This window comes from Aulonocara stuartgranti (assembly GCF_965226115.1).
Source record: "Aulonocara stuartgranti genome assembly, chromosome: 14".
NCBI classification, from domain to species: Eukaryota; Metazoa; Chordata; class Actinopteri; order Cichliformes; family Cichlidae; genus Aulonocara; species Aulonocara stuartgranti.
Genome location: NC_138950.1, coordinates 27548359 through 27568856, shown reverse-complemented (window position 1 = coordinate 27568856; position 20498 = coordinate 27548359). Strand labels below are relative to the sequence as shown.

The 20498-nt window shown below is 42.8% G+C and overlaps 1 protein-coding gene across 3 annotated transcripts in view; it reads left to right on the top strand.

Annotated features, from left to right (window-relative positions):
• The window catches only part of sphkap (SPHK1 interactor, AKAP domain containing), a 35496-nt gene that overhangs the window by 8988 nt on the left and 6010 nt on the right, over nt 1-20498 (top strand). For all 3 annotated transcript variants that reach the window (XM_082503188.1, XM_082503186.1, XM_082503187.1), the window contains exons 4-7: nt 14430-14489; nt 14890-15030; nt 16013-16274; nt 16513-19846. In XM_082503188.1, coding sequence (XP_082359314.1) covers nt 14430-14489; nt 14890-15030; nt 16013-16274; nt 16513-19846 — 3797 coding nt within the window. The remainder of the gene's footprint in view (nt 1-14429; nt 14490-14889; nt 15031-16012; nt 16275-16512; nt 19847-20498) is intronic.

Below are 20498 nucleotides of genomic sequence, written 5' to 3'. Positions count from 1 at the left end.
TGCATCTGTCAGGGGCTAAAAGGCACTTGGTTCTTGTTCGGGAATGGCCGGTGTTTGATCCTTCAAGCATATCAGTTCAATTTTACACCATCGTTGAAATGTGACATAAACTAGATCAACGCTCTTAATAAAATGCTTTACCCCGGAGTCTCACAATCTTTAATGTAGGTGGGACTCATTAAGGAAAGTAGCTGAAGTACACAATCTGTTCTCTCTAATAACACCAGCTGTTTCTCAATAAGAATGGCATATTCTTTCACGCTGTCACAGCCTAATAATAAGTCTACATTCAAGCCCCTCCGGGATAAAATTAAATTTCTTACCTTCAGCTGCAGATTATCTTTTGACTCCCTGCTTCTTGACTTTTTCTTTAAAAAAAAAAAAAAAATCCCATTTATATGTAATCTACACATATTTACCAGGAGAATCCAAGCAACACTTCTAAATCACCGGTCACATCTTGCAGCCTCATCTCATTGACTGCAGGACCAGCTCTATGGACCAAAAGCTGCTTTGCTTTCCACGTCTACAAGTTCTAATGATTCTGTCAGTTTATAGCACGCAGGTCATCTGCAGCGAGTTGTCATTACGTTTTTATACATGATGCACACATTCAATGTCATTTTCTGTCTGAATGGTACTGCATCCCACAATCACATAAACAGACAGTTCCCTTGTGCAAAGTTGATGTTGGATTGCACCGATTTGTGAATAACAAAGCCAATATTTACGGGATTGACTGTCCAACATGCTCTGTCCACTGAATATTTCCAGTAGTTTTTGAAGTGGAATTTAATTTCCTGAAGTGCATTTTCTGATGTGAGGAAGGGCAGTCGTAGAAAATATCCCAAACTGATTCTCCCCAAATCATCCAGATTGTAGGTGTAAATGTTCTTAATGGTTAACATGATAAGCACTACATCACCATGTTAGAATCACTGATAATTATTATTATTATTTTATTATCGCCATGCTAAACTGCAGTGTCACAGACCTGCCGTGGATTTTTATTGTTTTATTGCTACTTCTGTTGCTCTCAGTTCACAGCACATTTTTGAGGTTAGCGTTGGGGGTTAAAGTGGGATTTGACAGGTGTGTCTGCAGTGAAACACAACAAACAGTAACAGGGTTTTCAAGCCTTAGCTAACCAGTGCCATTGAACTTACTGCAGTTTATCCTCGCTACTGAATCAATACACGAGCAAGAGTTACTTTTAATTTCTATAATTATCTCTGTCACAGGCTAAGATGGTCAGTTTTATGTAGCTAATGTAAGTGGCAGTAATACACCACTTAATAAGCAATAAAGTGCTTGCACATTGTTTTCCCCCATCCATAAAAGATGCCTCGAGTGCTTGGTAATCATTACCAAGGTAACAGGAATAGCAGTAATTTAGCAAAGAGCACCGTTCTCACACTCATGTCACACTTCGTAAGTGTGAGCAGCTGCATGCTGAATTGAATGTTCCTGCAACCACCCGACATGAGCGGCATTCTTGTAGATGATGTGCACAAGCTTCGAACAACTGTGTTTTGTCAGTTTTCTATTTCACCGAGATCCCAACATTCCTGTGTTTCACATACTGATCCTGCATTTTTCATCAAAAAGCTGTTTAAGGTCGCCATCAATTTAAGCCAACTTGCTTCAGTTTGGTTGTCTTTCACAAACAAAACATTTGAACAGCAGTTGGTTAGGGTTTCAGAGCTGTGTCTCTGAGATGATCCTATTATCTACTGGGGTTTTTGAGTGTTTGCCTTATAGGAATTACTTAGACATACACTGACCCTTTTTTTTTAATTATTATTATCTTTGAGCATGTTTAATAATAAAAATAATCCAAAGTAACAGAGTTGCAAGATTACATAGGAAAAGAAAAAAGGACGAGATGAAAACATGTCTACTTTAAGTTTAATAGATTTATAGAGGGCTGATGATCTGTACATCGCTCAAAATGCACCTGTTATCCACTGGTTGCGCAACCATGAAAAAATAAGTACATGCATACAGTTTTCATAGGAGTTAAAAGGACAAGTGGCAGCCACTTTCTGCTAATCAGATGCACTTGAATCATCAGCAAGTGTGCGCACCTCTATCAAATCAGAAAGATTGGCAGTTTCTTGGTCTGTAGCATCAATCCAGACACAAACTGCAACACAAGACAATCCAGGGGTGGATGTCGCAGCAAATTCACCTTAAGGTCAGACGGTGTAATGCTCAGAGCAAGCGTAAAAAAACCCAAATGTGTTAAATATTAAAGTTCAAGACAGTACAATTAGAAAAAGACTGAACAAGAACGGCTTGTGCGGGAGGGTTGCCAGGAGAAAGTCTCTTCCTCTCCTAAAAGAAGATGGCAGCACAGCTTAGGTTTGCAAAGTCACATGTAAACTAAAGACCTCAGGAACAGTGTCTATTGGACAAACAAGATCAAAGTGGAAATGTTTGACCATAATGCAGAGCGCCATGCTTGGCAAAAACCAACCACAGCATATCATCACAAACATCTCATACCAGCTGTTAAGGTGGAGGGCTGATTATATTTTGCTGCCAAAGGATCTGGATACCGCAAAATTACTGACCCAACCATGAACTTTGTACAGCAGATATGTCTCTGCTAAGGTTCTGAGTCATCCAGGTCATTTTAGTCTAAGGAGGTTGGAAAGAAAAGCATCTGGACTTAAGAGCTGAAAGGTCTTCAAGGAAACTTATCCAAGAAGCTTCTTCAGTTCTAAGAGCGATTGGTGGAGAGTCCCAGATTTTAAGCCCTATGGGAGTGTACCCAAGTGGGTCCCAAGAGGACCCCCTAATGATCCTCTACCTAGTCACACGAGCCAAGGTGTGAAAACGGGCGTGGGTCACAATCAGCCAAGGTTTCAGGTGAAACCTAGCCCCACCCTATCATGTGATTTTCTGAGGTCAAATGGCCCAAGTTGTGAGTGGGTGCTGAGGCTTCTGGGAAGGGATCTCAAAACTGGATTATAGATGGCAGACAGTTGGTGTCATAAGACACAGGCCTCTGTTCAAAGATGGTCATTCGCAGTGGACATAGATGGCTTCTTTCACTCTTCTCAGATGATTTGAAAGAGGAGTCTGGGAGCATCTGGGAAGTCCAGATGCATTTCTTTCCAAGCTCCTTAGACTTTGCAGAGCAAAGTATTCAAATGCGAGGCTGTCTTTCTGACAGCTAAAACCTGGCCATAACTGGATCGTGCAACAGGACAATGAATCCAAGAACACCAGCAAATGGAGAAAAACAAGAATCAAGTTGCTGCAGTGGCCCAGTCAAAGTCCAAACCTCAACCTGATTGAAATGTGAAGAAAGCTTATATATGCATAAATGCCTGTAAATGATGTGAGGGACGGAGGGACTTTTTTTGCTTTCCATGAAAAGCTGTGTGTGACCAGTGCCAACATGAAAATAAAGACGACTCTGCAGAAGACTATTCTCAAGCTCCTACCTGAGTTTATGCAGACAGTGTTAATTTTTCTTCCATATAACGTAAGCCCTAGCATCTTAATCTTCAGGTTTTGTATAAATAATACAATGGCCATTTGTTTTCTTTACTCTACTGTTTTCTATGAATCAGAGGAAAACGTTAATACGACTGCAAACAGATGAGACCCGTCCCCTTGGAGCAACGCTCTCGGACTGCAACATGACAAATCGCTCTCGTGACTCTCAATTCACCGTTCAGCTTTTCTGCAGCTTGCACAGAGAATCAGTCAAACTGGAATTTACAGTTAATGCCATCATAAAAGAAGCACAGGGATGAAAATGTACTTTTATATACAAATATGTACAGTTTAAACCTTGATATCCAAAGGCCAACAAGTCTATGAGGTTAAGTTTTCTAAGGAATGATCGCTTGAGTGAGGGAAAGGGAGAAAAGCATCAGTGTTTGTGTGTTTAGGAACAGGAGTAGTCTAAAATGAGTGTGGAAGGCCAAAAACTGTGAGCTAAATAAAAGATAAAAGCTCTGGATTTTCTGTGTTTCGCTCCATAATCCACCTCTGGCTGCATCGCGTTGTCACCTTTGATCATTCACTCATGTTTTAATGCATGAAGTCACAGAGAAGTGTCATGTTGCTGCGATAGTCACACTGAATTTCATCACACCCCTGAGTGCTCTGACAAGATGAGCGTTTTGAAGAGAAATGCAGCACCTAATTTTTTTCTCATTTGCGAGGCAAATTGTTGCTTAACCTCTGCGAATTTCTATTGTTCTATCTGCTACTTGCATTTATTTACCAACATGATTTAAAACTAAGCTGTTCATAAAACTCCAGCAATAAAAGAAGAATTAGAGAGAGCAGAAGTCCATATATTTAAACTATTGTCGGCACTTTTCACATGCAGGAAATGTTTCCCAAACTGACACGAGAAGTTTAGGTTAGCCTTCAGAGCCTCTGCCGAACACTTTCCATTCCTCTCTCCATCCATCTTCCCCTTTGAACTGCAGTCCATGTAGGAAAATGACCTATTCATCACGAGACTCAAACACTTCTCACTTGGGTAGTGTGTCGTGTCCTGACCTTTCCCTTCCTGACAGAGAGAGAAGGGGGGGACAGAATAAATATGCCATCGGCCACGGCAGCAGCGCTGACTTAAAGCAGGATCGGAGCAGGAAACAAAACCTCCTTCATCCAAGACTTAAACCACTTCTCGCAGTTTCTTCTTTAGACTGTCTGTCTTTTTTGACAGATTTTTGCTTATGGTGCAAAGCTGTGGTCTAAAGTCCTCCTATTTTTTTGTCTTTATATTAGATTGTGTGTCACTAAGTCTGAATATTTATAGTTGAGGCGAAGATGAATTTGTCTGCTCAGGGGCAACAGTGCAGAGGCATCCAAGATTTATTTCCCTCCCTCTTCCCAAATTGTTTTGAGAGACACTGTATTTCCAAAAGTATCTGCTCACCTGCCTTCAAACGCACATAAACTAGAGCGACATACCATTCTTAATCCATAGTGTGTTGGAAATCTAGTTTTTAGTGCATGTTTATTTAATATTGATCGTATAGTCTTAGTTCAACGTGTAGCTTGGACGGGGTCTTGTTTAGGTGATGTGTAGCTGTCTCTGGAGCTGGAAGCCAGCCTAATGTGCAGTAACACATTTGGGAGGTGTGTAATTTTATGCACTGGCTTAATATCGTGCGTTGGCTTTAGCACAGTGACTTCACAAATTTAAAACAATGCATTTTGAACGTGGACGCACGCGTTTCTCTTAGCCTAGCAAGGTGACAATAGAGATAGTAAAAGCAGTGGAGGAGGAAAAAAAATATGAAAATGATGGCTAATAATGAAATTGCTTCAAAGCACTTATATTTACTGTAATGTCTTATTTAACAGATTTAATATTAGTATGACTACTGTGTTTCTGTGGCTGCGTACCAGAAGGGATTTGGGGTTGGTGATAATAGGATTACATTTCTGGAGAGAGGAAATGGGAGTGTAACTGTACAACAGATGTAAATAGAAATAGCATTGATTAACTTCCTACGCACTCTCATCCAGTGATAAAGCCAAATCATTCTTTGCATTGCAAACTTTGTGATAAACTGTATTGTTAGCTCATCTCAGCACTTCTCCAAATGTGTAGACACAATTGAATGTATGCGTTTCAAAAACTGAAGCATCACCTACCCGGGGCCTTCAGAGACCTGTAACCTACTCTTAGTCATTTTCACCTCAGTCCTTTAAGGTTTGAGATCACTTAAAAGATCCTACTGACATGTTTCCACCTGTATTTACTGAAAAATATGACCCTTTGGTGAATGTATACATCTGTCAACTCAACTGACGTCTTCTGATTCTTCTTACTATATACGACAGCTGTATTTGTCGCCTTTCTGATTTCTTAGTTTTTTTGCGTCACACTTAAATGTTTCAGATCATCAAACAGATTTTGACAAAGCTACTCAAACCTACCTGCCCTGTGTAAAAGAGCATTGTCCTGCCCTTGTCCTCTAAACCTAATGACTGGTTCTGCCAATCTTGGCAGCAAGAACTGCAGTCAAGACATTTTGTGTTAACTGGCAATGGTTTTAATTCAGTCACATTGGAGTGTTTCCCCATTTTCTGGTAGCGAGCAGAATTCATGGTTCCATGAATTACAGCCCAGGTCTTAAAGCAGCAAAGCAACCCCAGAACCATGTTTGCCTGTTGGTATGATGATCCGTTTATGAAATGCTGTGTTAGTTTTACAGCAGATGTAACAGGACTCAGGCGTTCCAAATACTTTAGGGGTTGCCTTGTCAGTCTTAGGATCATCATTGACGGGTCTTTGTTTTTCTCATTGGGACTCTCCGTTGGAAGCCATTTTTGCTCAGTGTCCTTTTTTTATTGTTGAAACACAGACTTTGACCTTAACTGTGACACGTGAGTCCTGCAGTTCTGTAATGTTGTTCTGGCTTCTTTTGTGACCTCCTGGATGAATTATCAATGCACTCCTGGAGTAATTTTGGTGGACTGCCCACTCCTGGGAAAGTTCACCACCTTTCCAAGTTTTCTCCATTTAAGGATAATGGCTCTCACTGTAGTTCAGTGGAGTCCCAAAGCCTCCAGATAACTTTTTCCAGACTGATCGATGTCAGCTTTGTTTTTCCATCTGTTTCTTTAGATCATGCCTTTTGAGATTTTTGAGTCTATTCACTTTGTCAGGTTCTATTTAAAGAATTTCATGATTCAACAGGTCTGGCAGTAATCAGGCCTGGGTGTGAAAAGCTAGCAGCTACCTTTTCATACAGTGTTTGTTTTTGTTTTTTCCTCTCAATAAATGAAATCATAATTTAAAAACTGAATTTTATATTTACTCAAGTTATTACTCAAGTAAACTTGTTTGTGCTGAAACATGTAAGTGGCAAGCGAACAAATACTTTTTCACAACATTGTATGTAGCATTCTTTTAGCCTGGGGCGCTAAATTCAGCAGCTCACTGCCAAGCAGTGATCGTATAACACTGCGTGATTCAGCAATAGAAAGGCATAGCTGTTTAAAATTAACCTCTTTTTCACGTCTGGATTTGAGAATAGTACATGTTGTTGCTTTGTTGTTTGTTTTTTATTTTAAAGCTATATCTGATCACGCATATCAAATAGGAAGCGACTAAGCCTGGCCAGTCTCGGTGTGCAGCATGTGTTCTTTTCTTTTATGGCCTCGTGGACAGCTGATGTTATGCATTTTATAGGCAGGTACTTAAATGTACGACCACAATTTCAGGCTGTTTATAATCATCAGTCTGTGTGAACAGCATGCCTGTCTGGTCTCAACACCAGCACAGTGTAGCTTGCAAAATTAATGTGGCAGAGCCACTGAGCCTTGCTGTTCTCCCCCCCCCCCCCTCCAAAAAAAAACGTAGTTTGCATTCACCTACACTTAAAATGGATTATAATTAAAGTTGCCAGCTACCGAGATAAGTCAAAACGCATTACAAGAAAGAAATAAAGGAAGCTTGGGACCATGTCCATGTGTTTCCTTTTTTTTTCTTTTTTTTTTTCTTCTTTTTAATTACACCACCAGTGGAAACGAAGGACATGCAAAATATACCTGCAGGACAACTGCATAAAAAGACCAAAGTAAATGTTTGACAAGTACTACTATTTATGTAGTATTATTTCAGTAATTAGTTCACGTTTGTGGAATTTATTGTTAGTTTTTTGGGGGGAAAGATGAGGAGAAAGCGTAAATAGGGTTGTTCAGGATATATGTATTTTAAGGCACGAGGAAAAAAAAGAGCCACTCTTAAAAGAGAAAGAGGAGACAGCAGAACCAAGAGCAGCAGCAGCTGTGTGTAGGAGGATCAGAGTAGGGAGTAGAGAGGGGGGCTGCTTTGGAGGAACGAGGCTTTGATGGACAAAGGACGCAGAATGTTTGTAATGATTTCTTATATTGACCATGTCTGTGCACATAATGTTGTCTTGAAACTCTATCTGTAAAGTGTGTGTGTGTGTGTGTGTGTGTGTGTGTGTGTGTGTGTGTGTGCGTGCACTAGTACAAAGAAAGAAATGTGCTTGCTTGACAGTTTGGCTAAATAGGATTTTATGCATAAATAAGTCAGGACAATTGTACCCCTGTGCAGGATGTGTGCATGCCTGCAGAGTTGGGGTCATAGATGGACACTCACTATAAATCTAACTGTATCATACAGAAGCTAAAACTGTACAACTGCCCTGTGGACAATTTCAGCATGTTGACAAGTATTCTGTGTTTAACATTTATTTTGTCTGTATCAGGCAATCCTCCGCACATTCACACACTACATTCCTATAGGCTCAAAATGGAGGGGTGATATGTTATGCTAGTGATCATCAAACAATTCTCTGTAAATGAGACATGTACCTGTATAAAGGTTAAATCAAAGAAAAATGTAATCTCTGATCAGCTACACCATAAAAAGGCCCCCAAAAATAGCCAATGGTCCGCTTGTTTGTTAAGCAGTATCAAACATTTCACAAGGTTAATTCCAAAAATAAATGTGCAATTTAACACATGTTTGGCTTCAAAGTTCAGTATGTGACTTGTTTTTCCTTAAAGTCTGTTAAAACAATGGCGAGGACATCTAGCACCTAAGCTCGCTGGTAAAACTGAAGTTTGTTTTCCTTCTCTAGTAAAGGTCATCTCTGACCGTTTTGGTGGTCTGTCAGCACAGGTGGTCAGAGTCACCCCGAGTTCCCACACTGACCACCTGGGCTGAAGCCGAGCACAGCTGTAAATTTTCACGGGTTGAGCACCTAGTGAAGCACGAAAGCGTGGGGAGACGCTCAACAGCAGGTCTTAGCCAGAGTTCTGACACGAACACGAGCCTGCGTGTAGACGTGCACACCCTTAAAAAAATTTACAATTTATTTTCACAATACTCTTAAATCACACCGTTACTTTCTGTGAAACAGCTGTTTGATAGAAATGAACCCTTTTGGCTTTTTCTTTTCTGAACGCTCTCGTTGCTTTCACTGTTGCTCCTGGTTCAGTTTGGTAAGGCAAGGCAAGTTTATTTGTATAGCACAATTCAACAACAAGGTGATTCAAAGTGCTTTACAGAGACATTAGAAACAAAAACAAATAAAAAGCATGATTTAAAATTGAATAAAACAAGCAAATAAACTAACTAATTAACAAACAAACAAACAACAGTATATAAAATCAAAACAGATAAAATCAGAACAGTAGATAAAATCAGTAGTTAAATGTAAGTTTTGAAATTTAAGCTTAAAGTGTGGATTTGGTGCTTTATTCAAATGCAGCTGAGAACAGGTGAGTCTTCAACCTGGATTTAAATAAACTGAGTGTTTCAGCTGATCTGAGGCTTTCTGGGAGTTTGTTCCAGATATAAGGAGCATAAAAGCTGAATGCAGCTTCTCCGTGTCTGGTTCTGACTCTGGGAACTGATAAAAGACCAGATCCAGATGACCTGAGGGATCTGGATGGTTCATACTGGGTCAGGAGGTCATTGATGTATTTTGGTCCTAAACCATTCAGAGCTTTATAGGCCAGCATCAGAACTTTAAAGTCTATCCTCTGACGGACAGGCAGCCAGTGTAAGGACCTCAGAGCTGGACTGATGTGGTCCACTTTTTTGGTCTTAGTGAGGACTCGAGCAGCAGAGTTCTGAATGAGCTGTAGTTGTCTGACTGATTTTTTTTTTAGGTAGACCTGTAAAGATGCTGTTACAGTAATCAAGCCTACTAAAGATGAATGCATGGACTAGTTTTTCCAGGTCCTGTTGAGACATCAGATCTTTTATCCTTGATATATTCTTGAGGTGATAGTAAGCTGACTTTGTTATTGTCTTAATGTGTTTTTCTAAGTTTAGGTCTGCATCCATCACTACACCCAAATTTCTCGCCTGGTTTGTGGTTTTTAGATGTATAGATTGAAGTTCTCTGGTGACCTGTAATCGTTTTTCTTTGGCGCCAAAGACTATTACCTCAGTTTTGTTTTTGTTTAGCTGGAGAAAATTGTGGCACAACCAGTCATTGATTTCCTCAATGCATTTACCAAGAGCCTGTACAGGGCCTTGGTCTCCTGGTGACATTGTGATATATATTTGTGTGTCATCTGCATAGCTGTGATAGTTTATTTTGTTGTTGTTTATAATCTGTGCAAGTGGGAGCATGTAGATGTTAAACAGAAGGGGTCCCAAGATGGAACCTTGGGGAACTCCACATGTGATACTTGTCTGCTCAGATGTGAAGTTACCTATTGATACAAAGTATTTCCTGTTTTCTACGTATGTTTTGAACCAGTTTAGTACAGTTCCTGAAAGACCTGCCCAGTTCTCCAGTCGTTTGAGTAATATGTTGTGGTCAACTGTATCAAATGCTGCACTGAGATCCAGTAAAACTAGGACTGACATTTTTCCACTGTCTGTATTCAGACATATGTCATTAAACACTTTGGTCAGAGCGGTTTCAGTGCTGTGGTTCTGTCTAAAACCTGACTGGAAGGCATCGTAGCAATTATTCTGTTTTAAGGTAGGTAGCAATCAGCTGGTGAAAGCAGCAGTCAAATCTCAGACGGAGAGGGAGTATTGATCTAAGACTCATGAGGTGGTCAGACACTCCAAATGAGTGTTAGTATGCTCTGCGGCTGCTCAGCGGGCTCAATAAACCACCTCGAAGGTGATTATTGTAAATGTCAGCATGTCCAAGGTTTGTTACTCCATCAGTTAGTGGAACTTTAACCATGAACTTCACTTAGAAAATGAATATAATTAGTGATAAGCTACCTTTATCCGTTAATCAGCTTCACTGCATATTTGAGTCAAGAGATTTGTACACGTCGTTCCTGATGCAACCCCAAATAGGTTTGTATCTCCTCCCAGGTCTAAACCACTACACTATGAAGCCATAATGTAACTACTGATATAAAATATAAGTCAAAGCTAATAACCTCTTACTACTGGCTGTTGCTCAAAACTGGAGCCCATTATTCTTCATCACGTTCTAACATCAAACCATTTCTTTGTCCTCTTTATCTCACCCACCTGGTCAGTCCTTCAGAGACGGGCTGATGCACCTGCGTGTTGTCCACTATGTCTGATAGAATCAGAGCATGTCCCTGCGCTTGCGTCACCATGAGACGGCTGAATGGTCCTCTCCTTTCCCAAATGTAGAACAACCTCCTCTTGACTCTCGCCGTCTGATAGTGTTAAATTGCTTCAGTCCCCTCTCAAGGTCACGGGTCTGGATCGCTCGATTTGTTCTGCCTGTGGGTTGTGCGCAGGCGACGTGTTGGTAGACGGGTGGGAGATGTCGTGGTGGCTTTCTCTGGGAACATTTCCAAATAATCAGCACAAGCGAATACTGCTGAGACATTCATAAGCTAGGGAACGGAACTGGCTGTTCATCCCGTGATGAGCAAGTGGACAGGAAGTGAAAAACTGCAGACACAAAACCAAACACAGTGAAAGAAGTTAAAAAAATCAATTATCAGCCTCCTTTTTGGATCAGATTAGGTTCAGCATGTGGAAATATTTTTATACTGGTGTGTAATCTAATGCCTGATGTGCATCTCACTGGCATTTAACGGCAATTGTGACAACAGAAAAGGTCGTCATCACGCCCTGTAAACTGATCTGAAAAGACGAGCAAAACGGCAAACTGCTTTCACTCCTCGCTGAGTAGATTGCTCTGAATATTTTGATAGTGAGTCAGCAAAGGAGAATGTTATAGGTGACACATGCGGCCCGTGAAGGGCACCAGACAAACATAAATGAATGACTAAATATCCATCCATCCATAGTTAAATAAAAATCCACCATCCTCATCAGGGTGCGACTGGAGAGACTTTTCATAGATTCTGTCATTGTCAGCTGCCATTAACTTCACATCTTTTCTGTTTGGCTGAATCTGTTTTTGAGCAGCATTTTTCATCCTATTAGCCTTCATAGTTTAGAAATCATTGTTTGACTGGAAGATAGCAGATTGAAGGTGAGGGGGAAATTGGCCTTTCTGAATGTGTCACATTATGCTTTTGGCTGAAGGATATTTTGACTGCTTCCATCTGACTTTGCAGACAGGTTTTTTGTTTTTTGTCACTGCCCTTTCTTTGAAAGTTATCAGTCTTTTGTTTCTTTTAACTCTACCATTTTCTTTGATGAAGAAGCCCTGACTGTGTTTTAAAGATGGCAAAAACAGCAGAAGCAAATCCTCATGTTGGAATATAAACTCATGAGTACATTGGCCTATTTATCGCAGCAGTTGTTGCTTCACTTTAACATCTGCAGCTAGAAAATGTGACATTATTTCCCCCCAAAATTACCCAAAAAAATACATGTGGATCTGTTGTGGCTTCTATACTTTGACACTGCTTTCTGGGACTAGATCTTCTTTAAGCAAACACAGATAAATGAGGAAAAGATGAAAGTCGTGAGGTATGTGTGCCGTCTCACAACTGCTGCTTAAAAGCCTAGCAGCAAACGCCAGGCACACCTCAGGAGGTTCAGGGGAAATTATTTCAAACTGTGATGGGCGTCAAAATGTGGTTATTTGAATCTATATTGTTTTTGCAGGTCTGTAGAGGAAAGAATGGGGTTAGATATCAGCAGGTAGAGCAGACGTGGAGGTGGCGGCAGTGAAAGGGAGAGCTAGCAGTATTCTCTCCCCCCCACCCCCAAGTTCACTGAGAGAAGAGAAGATACCACAGTAACTAAGAATGACTAAATTAATGAGCAACCAACAGATGGTTAGATGTTAGACACTGTGACCTTTCATGATCCTAAAAAAATCAACAAGAGCCAATTTTTTTTTTTTTTTTTTTTTTTTTTTTTTTTTAAATGAAAACAAACTAGATTTGGTTATTCGTTTTTCTGTTATCTACAATCCCACAGGGATTTGTGAGGACACAAAATATGCAAACCTTAGGTGGAACCAAATACTGAACATAATCCAACAATAGGTGCAACTGAATATGTCCAGTAACTGTGGATCAGTCCTTTGTTGGAGTTTTTGGCTTGTTCTCTGTATAAAACAGCTCACTGTACAGCTTCAGCTCTAGGATGTTGGTAGATTTCCTCACTCGAACTGCTTCCCTCAGGTCCTTTTATGTAATTTCTGTTTGATTACGGTCACGTTACAAAACGTTAACTTTATCTACCCTTATCTATCTTCTATAAAACCACTCGCATCCTCAGGGTGGCTGTTTGCCGCATGACCCACTTTCTCTATTGCTTCAATTCATATCCTGACATTTTCATTTGGAGTTTGCTGCTACGATTCAGAATTCATTGTTCCATCAATCGTGGCGAGCAGCCCTGACCGAGATGTAGCTCAGTCAGCCCAACGCATGGCACGGACATAACCGGGTTTCCCCTTCTCCAAACATAAACTGTTTGGAGGATTTTTTTTTTATTTTTTATTTTTGTCACATCCATACACAAGACATTCTTTAACAACCCTCTGGCTTGCCACCATGACCTTTAAATGCAAACTGCAGACAGGCTGGACGATTCTGTCAGGAGAGCAGCATGTTCTCCATGCAGGGCTGCAAGGAGTACATACAGAGCAGGAGTCAACAAGAGTTGCTTCCCTGGATTCCTTTGTGACCTCCCAGACTATTACACACCTTTTTCTTCTAGTGGCTTTTGTCGATCAAGCGCGGGGTCACCCTCCTCTTGAATTTCCTTCATTGTATTTCTCTGAAATTGCCTTTGTATTATAGTTATTACAGTAATGCTCTCATATATGCCCATCTGTTAAACAGAAACGGAACAGCCAATCACATCAGGCCAATAACTGAAAACTACTGGTTCTAATTTTACCTTGCTAATCCTGAATGTTTTCATACTTTCCATTAACAATGACAGATATGTAATACTCTCTGAGTATCTATAATTTCCTTCTCTTAAATTATGAAATCGTGATTGCATTGCAAACATATCGCTCTGCCCAAGGCACTTCGAAGCACCCTGCACATTCATATTGAGTAGGGGTGCTACTCAAGGTGAACTGCACTCCCCTTCCAATGCTGTTGCAGCTGAGCTGTATTCATTTAGCCACACAGGACAAACTTGGCTGCGCCAACTTAGAGCAGAGGTTGTATGCTGCAGAATCAAACAGCAGCTATTGGACAGTCCCGGGGTCCCAGTACTGACATGAGAACTCCATCACATTAAACCTGCAGTCAGAGCCGAGGGAACGCGAGACCGGCAGGGAATGAAAGACGGGGACTATGACAGGCACGCTGTGAAAGCGTGGAGACAGCTGAAGAGGAAAAGCAAAAGAGGAGACATGGGGAAAGAAAATCATTTCTGGTTTACACCTGCTCCTACCAGCCCCTCTGAGACAAGAACATCTCCTTAGAAAGGCCTCTGTCAATATGACAATGTGGTGGCCTGAACAGACGGCTTCTGTAGTGTAGCTGATGGACAGGCAGTGCAGAAACTTCAAAATTACTGTAAAATCCCGTCATCCTGACGCCCTCTTTTTCTTCACTCTCAGGTCTGTTTTGTAAATCTGGACCCACAGAAAACTGACTGTCGTGATGACAAAAGCGTCAAGGTGAGCAGATTTCTCCTCCACCCTCATTTGTTCTCTCCTTGCACCCCTTCCCCCCCCCTCCTTCCTTCCCACTTTTCATCTCTCAGGAACTCTGGTCCTTGTATTTCACATACGATACATACATTGGCTCAGTTGCCATGGATTCAAGATCATTACCCAGAATTAGAGGGATGATTTGTGTAGAAAATACGCAGATTTTGCAGTCTTTTGCAGCTGGCGGTGGTGGGCGATCAATGATCATTCCACATGGTTCAAGTCTTCTCACAGGAAGAATTTTATAATTATGTGTCTCTGACTTGGAACCGCAGAGAGCACATTATGTTCAGCTTTGAAGTGACTTGACTAAACGCTTTGTTGTTATCATCTAGTATTGTCTCTGTGCTTGGATTGTGTCTTGCAGAAATTGGCATCTGTGTCTCCAGATCTGCCAAAGCTTGTTGAGTTACTGACCGTCCACCAGCCGAAAGAAAATGAGATCCTACTGCTGGGTGGATTAGAAGCCACAGAAGCTTGCCAAGCGCACCCACACCCCTCAGCTCAGGTAAGTTTGTAGTGGTTTTCTATTCGTTACACGTATTTCCAGCCTTTGGATTGACTGGCCAAGAGCACAAGCTGTTCTCGTACAGCAGCGCTGTGCGATTAGATGTGAACCTTTTGTGCTGGGAAAAAGACCCCACATGAGGGAGTCCATTCGTTTTATGGAGCAATTCTTCCATTTTTAGTCTAGTAAAAGCATGTCCTCATCTTTTGAGGCACACTGCTATCTTGGCAAACACCAACTTCAGGTTTGACTTTTATTTTTGTGCAAAAAAAGCGATGCGTGTGTTCCAAATATAGTCATGTGAAAACTGGGCCGGTAACAGACAACTGGATTCAAAGTATGTCTGAATACAAAGCAGCAAACATCAAGAGTAAAACATTTCCATAAAAAAAAAGTCTGATAAAAAGACATTTGGTTTGAACTTTTTCGATGCAAAGGATGCGTTCACACTTAATTCATCCAGACGCTACCGCAAATATGACTTTGTTCAGCAGGTGCGTGTAAAGAAAACACACCTGCAGGTACCGAGCAAAAAGTCGCTTTTTAATTCCATACTCTGAATTTTTAAACGGCAATAAAAATTACATACAGACACGTAGCTAACTAATAAGCCTTTCTGTTGGTGTATTTGTCATTAAATAAAAAATCCCCTGTTGCGGTTGCTTTTTTGAAGCTCATCCAATAAATAAATGTTTAAAACTGCTGTGAGAATCAATAAACAGCCCTATAGGAGCCTACACAGCCTATTAAACTTTCATTAGCAGGTCCGAAGCAATTAATAGTATATCAAATATATGGAAGAAAAACAGGCAATAGAGCTGTATAATGTTTTAAGAGATTTATAGTAAAGTTTGTGACTATGTGTTAACTGTGCTTACCTATGTGTTGTCTGTAGTGGGTTTTTTAATACTTTAAGACCTTTGGATACATTATATATTGAGTATGTGTGAGCGTACATGAAAGTTGTCCGTGCTTCATTCAGGGTGGGCAGAGATGCACAGGTGTGTGCCTGCTTCAGTGTTCAGGAAAGAGACGCTCCACACAGCCTGGTAGCATCATCTTTGAGATCAACAAGTTCCTGATCGGCCTGCAGTGGGGAAAAGAGCGACAGTGTCAGCAGGGCAAAGCGGCTGGACAGCGCCTCGATGATGACACCAATCGCTCTATCTCGTCCATAGAGGAAGACTTCCTGACGGCCTCAGAACACTTGGGAGATGACAGCGAGGACGACGGCTTCAGAAATGGTGAGTACAGCAGGGTTTGTTTTCAGCTGGGTAAAGATTATAATTATTGTTGTTGCACTCAGAAATGTATTTTCTCTAAGGGAAATTTTAATTTGACACAGAGTCAGTGGAGGGCAAATCGGGATAATATTCTACTGTTGATGTGACATTTTGGAAACCGGTGGCGCTGCTTCCTAATCAGTGTAGACGTTTGTCATTCTCTCTTCCCACGGCTTTTATTTTTTCCCTGTCTGTTCAGAGCCAGAGAGCGGTGACCTGGGAGAGAGCGTGCCAGAAGCTGCACAGAAACACTGTGTCAGACTTGCAAGTCATCGGGGACAGCTGGCACGTCATCAGCAAAGGGAGGATGCCGAGGTGAAAAAGGAAGGGCATCAGCGAGCAAGCATCCAGACTAAAGAGTCAGCGGGGTACTACGCCACCAATCTGGCTGAGTCGGTACTGCAGGATGCCTTCATACGGCTCTCTCAAGATGAAACCTCCTTTGCCTCAGAGGCAGCCATCAGTGTGTCCCTCTCTAGTTGCCCTCCCAACTTCAAGAGCCCTTCAAAGACTAAACAGCCTTCCCAACAGCGCACCTGCTCTTTTGAACTCCCTAAAATTGTCATTGTTCAGAGCCCAGACAGTTCTGACGGGGCTGCAGAATGGCCGGAGAACCAGGTGCCTCACGTGCCCGATCACGCTACCAAAACTGGAGAAAAGCAACAGAATGAGACGCAGGCTCACAATCCCCATGACAATGGCGGACACGTATCCAAACATGTAGAGGTGGCTTTGGCCTGTGCTGCCAATGTTATTGGCACTATTACTACCCCGCAGCTAACAGAACAGCTCGCCATGGAATCTGCTTCGGAAGAGGACGTCAATGAGGAGCTGCAGGAACCAGAAGATAAAGAAGAGTACTCCTTCTCCTCAGCTATGTGTGGCATGGCTCAGGTAGCCGGCGCTGTCGCAGCTGTGGACTTAATGGAGGAGCCCGGAGACGGCGGCGATTCGGACACGGATCCCGCTGAAATTTACACGGCGTCCCGCGGTCTGATGTCTGCTGCCGAGGCCTCCGCAGCCTTCACGCTGCACTGCAGCGTGGCAGAGGGAACCAGCGTTGAAGCATTTCGTGCCAACATTGCTGAAGTCCTGCATCGGGAAGCAGCTGAGGTGCTGACTCAGCCACAAGGCTACAGGAGTGTAGCCCATCTGCTGGAAACCACGCATAACAAGATAGTAGATGGCATTACGTTTTCCAAAAAAAGCTACACAGATGAAAGGGAGGTGGATGAATTAATAAATGAAGTGGCAGACAGTCTATTCAAGCACGCTTTAGAGAAGGCAAAAAAGAAAAAGGAACTGGAGGGTACCGGGAAGGAGGCGCCAAGCTTTCAGGTATTTCTGCAAGACAGTGTCAACAATCTGCTGTTTGATATTCTCTGCCTGACACAGAAAAAGATCAGCCACATCTCCACGTGTGACCAAGGGTCATGCGACACACGAGAGGGTGATGCTTGTGTTAAGGAACCTGCTAACATCAAGGAGGATGCCAAGGATCCATTAAGCCAATTACAGTGCTTATTTGGGCATAATGAGAATCTAAGCGGCGTGCTGCACTGCACAGATAAGTTATCCACAGTTGCAGGGCTGAAGGAGAAATATGCACTTGAGGAAGGTGATGTCATTGCATCGTCCTCGGCAGCAAACATCAAAGAACAACAGCAGCAGTCATTGTGCAGGCAAACTCAGTCTAAACCCACTTCCTTGCCAGCCAAAGACTTTTCTGACAGCCAGCAGGGCAGTGGTGCAATCAGAGAGCCTTTAAGTGAAATCCCAGTTCAGGTCACAGAGAGGAGAGGACGACTGGGGACAGGCAGTGACAGCAGACAGGCCTCTCTGACACCTCAGTCCTCCCTGAACTCTTTCAGAATAGACTCAGAGTCCAGGACACCAATTACTTGCTATGCTGATGATTTGGCTTCCACGGTGGTGTCTATGGCCACAGAACTTGCAGCAATCTGTCTAGAAAACTCCACTGGGAAACAGCCCTGGTTCTGTGCCCTTAAAGGGTCCTCTGCTGAAGTCCCCGAGGGTTATTTGATCCCTGCTTGCCGCACAGTACTGAGGAGAAAAGAGGGTCAGAACAGCAATTCAGCTTCCAGAAAACATCGGGCGCCCCGCCTAAGTGAAATTAAAAGGAAAACTGAGGAGCAGCCAGAGCTAATGGAGCGGCTGGTCAACCGGGTGGTAGACGAGTCTGTAAACCCTGACGAACCGCAGGACCCATTTGCCCTCTTTGCCTCTGAGGTCACGGCTAGGATCCTGAACTGCCCTGAACTCAATGTGGTGGATACCTCCAAAACAGGCCAGCAGCGCAGCAGACTGCAGTGTGAGAGGTGGAGCCGTGGGAAGGCATCCAGTTATGAGAGCATTCCAGAAGAAGACACAGACCCATCCGGCACACCCAACACTCTGGGCCCGGGCAGCCGGTTAGGTCAGAACTTGAGTCGCGGCAGCTCGATTTCTAAGCAGTCCAGCTGCGAGAGCATCACAGATGAGTTTTCTCGGTTCATGGTTAACCAGATGGAGACAGAGGGCAGAGGCTTTGACCTTCTGTTGGACTACTATGCAGGGAAGAATGCCAGCAGCATCCTGGCTGCTGCTGTACAGCAGGCTGCATCAAAGAAAAACGGCCACCTTAATGTCAGGGCGTCATCGTGCCTGTCTAAACAGTCGAGCACCGAGAGCATCACAGAGGAGTTCTACAGGTTTATGCTTCGGGATATGGATAAGGAAAACAAAGAATATGGCATTGCAAAGACTAAAGAGTGGAGCAACAGCCTGTTCCCACCTCCTCTAAGAACACCCTTCTGTATACGTCAGTCTTCGGTGCCAGACCGGCGCTCCTCAGACTCGCGGCTGACTGTCAACTCGCCCATAAAAGCGAACTCTTTTGATGGATTTGCGCGGAATGTGCACGGGGACACATTAAATATCTTCCCCACCAACTCTGTGTCAGCCACAGGACTGTGCAAGTCAGACTCATGCCTCTATCAGAGGGGTAAGACTGACCAGATTACTGATATGCTAATTCATGAGACCTGGTCAAGCTCTATCGAGTCCTTGATGAGAAAGAACAAGATCATCGCTGATCCTGAAGACAGTATTGATTTGGAAGCTGCAGGAGACTCGCAGCCCCATGTGCAGCAGTTTGCCAATCGCCTGGCAGCTGACATAGTGGATATTGGCAAATCTGCGCTGGGGGGACAGCAAGATGTAGGTGGAGGCACACCTGGGTCACATCCACAGGCGCACATGCCTGTTGGTGAAAGGAGGAGGGGGTTCAAGCAATCCCATCTACGCTGTAGCCGAAGTAGGTCGAGCCAGGAGCAAGCTGGCAGCATCGGGGGAAGTGACAGTGGTTCAGCCTGCATAAGGGGCCCCAGAAATGTGCCGCTGATCCACATCGAAGGAGATCAGCGAGATGAAGAAACAGTCTCAAACCCTGAAAGAACAGGGGGACATCAAGAAGTGTCATCAGACACGCCGGCTACCAAGCATACGGAGAGAGCTCCCACCAACAGCAGCAGGTATTACACTGCTCACAGGCTTTTGTGTGAGTCCGACCCCTCCTTCTTCAGGCAGAGTTTTCTTTAATAACCCTGCAGCAGAATAGTCATCAACTGGATGTGAAACGTAGAGATTGATCTCTCTGACAAGAGTAAGGGAGAGAAATAAAAAAAGTGCTCGACTATTTTTAAACAAAGTATGAAAATCTGGACTAAACACATAAAATGCAGGTGTACAGTGCTATTTATAGAGTTTGATCAAAGCTTAGTCGGCACGCAGAGGATCTATTTACTGGGTGAACTAATCTATTTTAGCAGGTTTGGCTAGGCTGTGACTCACATTGTCTGGGTGATGTACTGTGTGTGCAGAAAGCTTTTAGCAGCTTCATCCTTTATCCACAGAGTGGCCGCTGAAGTCCCCTTTATCAGTACAAGCTGCACTCACACTAGGATAACAAACCACAAAACACTCGCTGATATTGAAATAGATAGAATCGGAACTGAGATTCTACTGAGACAGCCGAAATGACAAAGAATTTGGGGGCTGCATTGTCAGATACACGAGTAATTGAAACCAGACTGACGTTTTAGCAAGACAGGGACTCGGCATGGTGGTGAGATTTATTCTAATGCTGTAAATGTCTTGAGGGGCTTTCACGGGAGACAGCAGATT